The 5,873-nt window shown below is 31.1% G+C and overlaps 1 protein-coding gene across 1 annotated transcript; it reads left to right on the top strand.

The window, feature by feature from the left end:
* Positions 871-2,033, top strand: LOC104790580 (plant-specific TFIIB-related protein 2-like). The gene is made up of 2 exons (XM_010516353.1): positions 871-1,714; positions 1,815-2,033. Exons 1-2 carry the CDS (start codon positions 871-873, stop codon positions 1,982-1,984), a joined length of 1,014 nt encoding a protein of 337 aa, XP_010514655.1. The 3' UTR covers positions 1,985-2,033.

The following is a 5,873-nucleotide window of genomic DNA, read 5'->3' as shown; positions in this document are numbered from 1 at the left end:
GATCTAGTCGGGAGATACTCGGTGGCATTAGACTTGTTTGCTCAAGGCCGTGAGGGCCCAACTCATGTGATACCGATAGTTCGATGTACTTTGTGGCCTGAGAGTGGGATTGGTATGTCGATTGACACCACTATTTCTGGGTTCATCGGGTTTGGTTTTAATTCGCGATTTTGGTTTGGTTGGTTTGGTTTAGTTACCTAAACCGAGTATATAAGAGGAGAAGCGACAACTTAAGGGTTTTAAGAGGTGTTTTCGTCGCCGTTTGCAGAGGAAAAAAAAAAAAGAGAGAACTTGTGGTTTTTGAGATTTTGGCTTGTTCTTGGTGAGCCACTAAATTGTCTTCCTCTATGATCATCATATTTTTTTAAGGAAGAAAATGTAGTTTTGATTGCATATCCATCAGAGATTTTTAAGTGGATCAGTAAGATAAGCTTTTACTATATAGATTTCACTGTATAAATTTCTGTCACTATGTACTATATCTTCTGTAGATTATACTGATGTGATATAAATTTTTTTTTTTTGTAATCCGTATACATATGTAAATATTATTGTATTGTAGTTACAAAACATTTGTTTTTATTTTTTTATTTTGGACAATAGCTACTCCAACAATTGGAGAAAAAGAAATAATTTTCCTTTTTACTATTAGTAAATAATTTGTCTTTATGAATTAAAAAAGAGAAATTTTCCTTTTTACTATTAGTAAAATAGGAACACTGTAAAAAGTAAAAGCATCAAAATCCTATTAGGAAAAGGAATTAGTTTACTCCATCCGTTAATAAATAGTCTGTTTTTTGGTAACAAATCATTGAATCAACCTTGAAAAAAATTCACGAAGATAAGGAAAGAAACCCTAAAAATATGTTAATGGAGGAAGAAACTTGTTTGGACTGCAAGAGAGCGACCATAATGGTGATCGACCACAGTAGTGGCGACACGATCTGTTCAGAGTGTGGCCTCGTCCTTGAAGCTCACATCATCGACTTCTTTGAGGAATGGAGAACTTTTGCCTCCGACGACAATGGCAGTGATCGAGACCCAAATCGTGTTGGTGCTCCAACCAACCCTCTTCTCAAATCCGGCGATCTCGCCACCGTCATCGAGAAACCTAAAGAAAACGCTTCCTCCTTTGTCTCCAAAGAAGAAATCTCGACTCTGTACCGGGCACAGAACCAAGTCAAGAATCATGAGGAAGACCTAATCAGGAAAGCCTTTGGCGAAACCCAGAGAATCACGGAGGCGCTAGACCTACATATCAAAATCAAGTCTAGGGCTTGCGAGATTATCTCAAGATTCGATGGTCACGCTAACACGAAACTACGCAGAGGAAAGAAGTTGAACGCTCTCTGTGCTGCCTCTGTTTCGACGGCTTGTCGTGAACTGAACCTGTCGAGGACGTTGAAAGAGATATCAATGGTTGCCAATGGTGTTAGCTTGAAGGATATACACAAACAAGCCTTGGTGATAAAGCATCTTCTCGAGTCAGAACAAGCCTCTGTGTCTGGTGCCAATGCGAGTACAATAAACACGGGAGAACTTGTTCGTCGCTTCTGTTCCAAGCTTGATATAGGTCAAAGAGAGATAAAGGCGATTCGAGAAGCCGTGGAGAAATCTGCGAATTTTGTTATCCGAAGAAACCCTAAGTCTATTCTTGCTGCTGTTATCTTCATCATCTCTCATATATCTCAGACCAACAAGAGACCTATTCGAGGTAACCTAATCATTAATTCTCCTTTCCTTAACTCTATTATAGTTAAAAAAGCTTATCTGACTGATCATTGTGCTTATAATTGTTTGGTATTAATTTGCAGAAATTGCGATCGTTTCAAAAGTAGTGGAGAATACAATCAAGAACTCTGTAAAGGATATCTTCCCTTGCGCCTCGAAGATTATACCAAACTGGTATGCTTGTGAAGAAGACGTTATAAAGAAGTTAAGAGATATCATAGCTTCTTGGGATTCTGCAAAACTTTCAGTATAGGGAAGTCACTACCTAAGAAAGAAGCTTTGGGATTAATTTCTGGTGTTAAGTTTACTGTGGTATCTTTTCTAATGCATTACTTACGTATGTGTGTGTGAATATACGTTTGCTTGTCGAAAAGAAAATATATTCAAGACTGCATTTTTGTAATCATTTAAATGCGTTTTGGATATGGACCGATTAGATTATCAAACAAATTAAAAGTAAAAATGTGAAAAAACTAGAGTTTTGGTCATTCAATAGTTAGAAGCCGTCGTCCCATATGCCAGTAGATTATTATTAATTGTTTATCCCAGTGAGATATTTTCATGTCATTTATGATATATTTTTTAACCAAAAGGATGTGATTCAAACGTCAATGATCACAAAGCAAGTTAAAACATACTATTACTGTACAAGTACAATTGTTTACTTTCTCTCGGATAACTGTACTTATCCAATTAATATAAGTGGGGTATTGCTTTCCAAAGATAACTAAGCAAGAAATTTTCTATGTATGTTAGAAAGCTACTTAAGTGTGCCAAGTTATTGCAGATATATTCGAGCTAGATGAGGTAGAAAAAGTACAGTTGATAGCTTGAACTTTGTTTTGAGAAGGGTAATATTTGTTTTGTTTAGTTAATTAGTTAATTAATTATATGTTTACTCTCTAACCACTATGAGTAAAATGTATGCTTGAACCTTTTAAAAAAGAACGTTTATACATTTACACTACTAAAAGAATGTACAAGATGTTATGAAGTTATTTATGTAAAAACCAAAGAATCTATCTTAAAAATTTATAAAGGATTTCTTTCAATTTATCCATATATATCTCATCATTAATTTGGATTTGTAAGATTTACATAATTAAACATTTAAATCCTTCCCGTTTGAATAAATATCAAAAACTTGAAGTTATTATTTATAATATATATGGATTTGTTTTTAAATTATCCATATAAATTATTTGTAAATTGTCACTTGCGCATTAACTATCTTTACTAATAGATAAGACCAAATTTGAAAAAAAAAAATAAAGAAAACAACCAGAATAACTTTTTGATAGACATATATGAAGATAAAAACTTGAAAAAAAAATCGTGATTTTGTTGAGAATAACAAGAAACGTGTAGGTTTTTAGACAAATGAAATTCATTATGAAAATCTTAGAATACGTTTTCTACCATTTGTATATGTTTAAAAGAATAATAGATGATGCATTCCACAATTTTTACATGTTTTACACATTTTAGAATTGGAAATTATAATGTACTAGTATTACAACCGTACGTAGTAAGTTAAGAAATTCACTTAATTGCTGTAATAATCACTACTTTTAATCCCCAAAGAAAAAAAACTCATCATCAAACTTAGTTTTATATGCTAACTAGGTACTATTCCACGCAATGCGTAGTTGAATGCATAATGTTTTTTTATTCTATTTCCGAATATTTATAAAAATAATATTTTATTTTTTTCTGGTAACAATAACATAATCAAATAATAGGTTTTTTCTTAAGATTGTATTATAGTAAAATTGTATCAAACAAAATTATCAAAAAAAATTAGTAACTTTATATAAAATTATTATGTATAAATATTCCTCATTTTCAAAGTTTAAAGAAATATGAATAGAAGATATATATATATATATATAATATAACTAAAAATATAGCTACAAAAATAAACAATATGAGAATTTAACCAAAGACATTTTATCTTGAAAGATAAACAAATTAGTGAGAGAATGAAATTTATAATAATTATTGGGTAGGAGTTACTTTTGAGTTAAATGTAGAATTATACATGACATTAAATGTGAGTTAAGTAGAAATAAAATTTCAATTTTTTTTTTATTAGAGAAATACCAAGTGGTCCACGGAAATTTTAAATTTACACATGATTTGTTTTTTTTTGTTGATATAAACTCATACATAGTTGTCAAAAAAAAAAACCCCATACATATTCAAATTCATATTATTTTGTAAGTGACAAACTAAATTAGTTTTCGTATAACATCATATGAATTTCAATCTAAATATTTTTAAAAAATTTCAAGGAAAACTTCTGTCTTATTGGTTTCTTTTTCTAAATGTTCACTCATCAATTTAAATTCTAGTGCTAGATTTCATACTAATGGTTTCATCTTTAAAGGGTTTAATTAGATGACATATTTTAAAAATTATATTCTTTTTCTATATACTACTCCATTTAAACTTGAGTGCTATAAGAGAATAGAGAATTAGACATGGATATTTTCAACCTCATGACCTTGTGGGGTGAATATAGTAGAAGAATATTAAAAAAATATTACTTATAAGATGATAATCTAAAATAGACAATGGAGATAAACCTTTAAAAACATCAAAAACAATGTAATATATACCTTACAAACTCCAAAAGTATAATTTAGAATTAAGCTTTTACAATGATATTTGAATTGATTTTTTAACTCATACAACAACAACAACAACAAAAAACACAAAACAAAACAAAACAAAAAGGTATAGTAAAAGAGGATGAGAGAATAAATGAATGAGAGAATAAAAGAATTAATGAGTATTTATAGGAACAGAATTGATGTACAGTTATATTTAGAAAGATAGGAGTTACACTTCTAAGTTATTATGTGTTTTAATTATATTATTTTTCTATATTTTACTCCATTTAAATTTGAGTGTTAGAAGAGAATATAGAATTAGACATGGATCTTTTCAACCTCATGACTTTGTGGGGTGAATATAGTAAAAGAGTATAAAAAATGATTACTTACAAGATGATAATCTAAAATAGACAATGAAGTTTAAGATGATTACTTAAAATATCAAAAACTATGAAGAGAAACCTTTTAAAACATCAAAAAATATATGTATTAACAACAATAACAACAATAAAATTTGAGATATAGTTGAAGAGGATGAGAGAATGAGAGAATGAAAGAATGAGAGAATGAGTATTTATAGGAATAGAAGTGACATAAAATTCTAATTTATTATTTGTTTTAATACAATTAAGTGAAGAAATATAGATAGGAGTTACAATTCTAATTTATTATGTGTTTTAATACAATTGAGTGGAAAGATATAGTTAATGAATAATTTATATAATTTCAGTTTTATATTATAATGTGAGTTAAATGTCATGATTAAATATTATTTATTTGTGGATTAAAATAAATAAATTTCTTAATTGCATTGTCAAATGGACCAATAAGTAGAGAGTGAAATCTTACTTTTATGTATATGATTAATCATGTCTAAAATTCAGTCAGTCTAAAAACCAAATGTAATAGTGAATCGTATAGGGAACACAGGCCCAGCACACCCATAAAGCATTTAAAGCATTTGGGCCACACCATATAGAAATTTTGTTAGAGCATTTCCATCAATGTATCTTAGTGAAAGTTACTTAACAAATTATTTTTTATAAATTTTGAAAAAGTTAGATTAAGGCTGCAAATGGTGATTAACAAACTGAACCAGTAGGTTGAATAATGATGGGATGAATAAAAATAAGCTGAACCATCAAAATGAGCTGAAGAAGCTGAATGAGCTGAAAAAATTGCAAAGAAATAAATTAGTGTGCTAAATGGTGACCATTAATGATGTGAACGCCGGACGCGGTCGTCTGCCGAGTCGCACGAACGGACGGACGCTACGGACGGACGGACGGAGACGAACGATGGCTAGCGAACCGAGTAAGAAACTCGACCTCGGTTGACTAGGAAGAGATGGGGGCGAAAGGGAAACACAACTAACGATCGGTTTGACCGCGGTGCGATAGAGACGATATGGTTCGAACGGCGGTGTACACGAGCGGTGGAAAGCGTCGTACGCCGTCTAGAGAGATCGATCCCGGATCGGTCTTTCTAGGGTTTCTTTCAAGCCCAGTCCCGGACTAAGATGCG

This window comes from Camelina sativa, chromosome 6, assembly GCF_000633955.1.
Source record: "Camelina sativa cultivar DH55 chromosome 6, Cs, whole genome shotgun sequence".
In the NCBI taxonomy this organism is placed as follows: Eukaryota; Viridiplantae; Streptophyta; class Magnoliopsida; order Brassicales; family Brassicaceae; genus Camelina; species Camelina sativa.
Note: the sequence above shows the minus strand (reverse complement) of the source record. Positions and strands in the feature narration are given on the sequence as shown.

Excerpts from the sequence above, each read along its gene's own strand:
- LOC104790580 (XM_010516353.1), top strand. The coding sequence starts at position 871 with ATGGAGGAAGAAACTTGTTTGGACTGCAAGAGAGCGACCATAATGGTG. Across the intron at positions 1,715-1,814 it reads CAACAAGAGACCTATTCGAG|AAATTGCGATCGTTTCAAAA; the intron begins GTAACCTAATCA and ends ATTAATTTGCAG.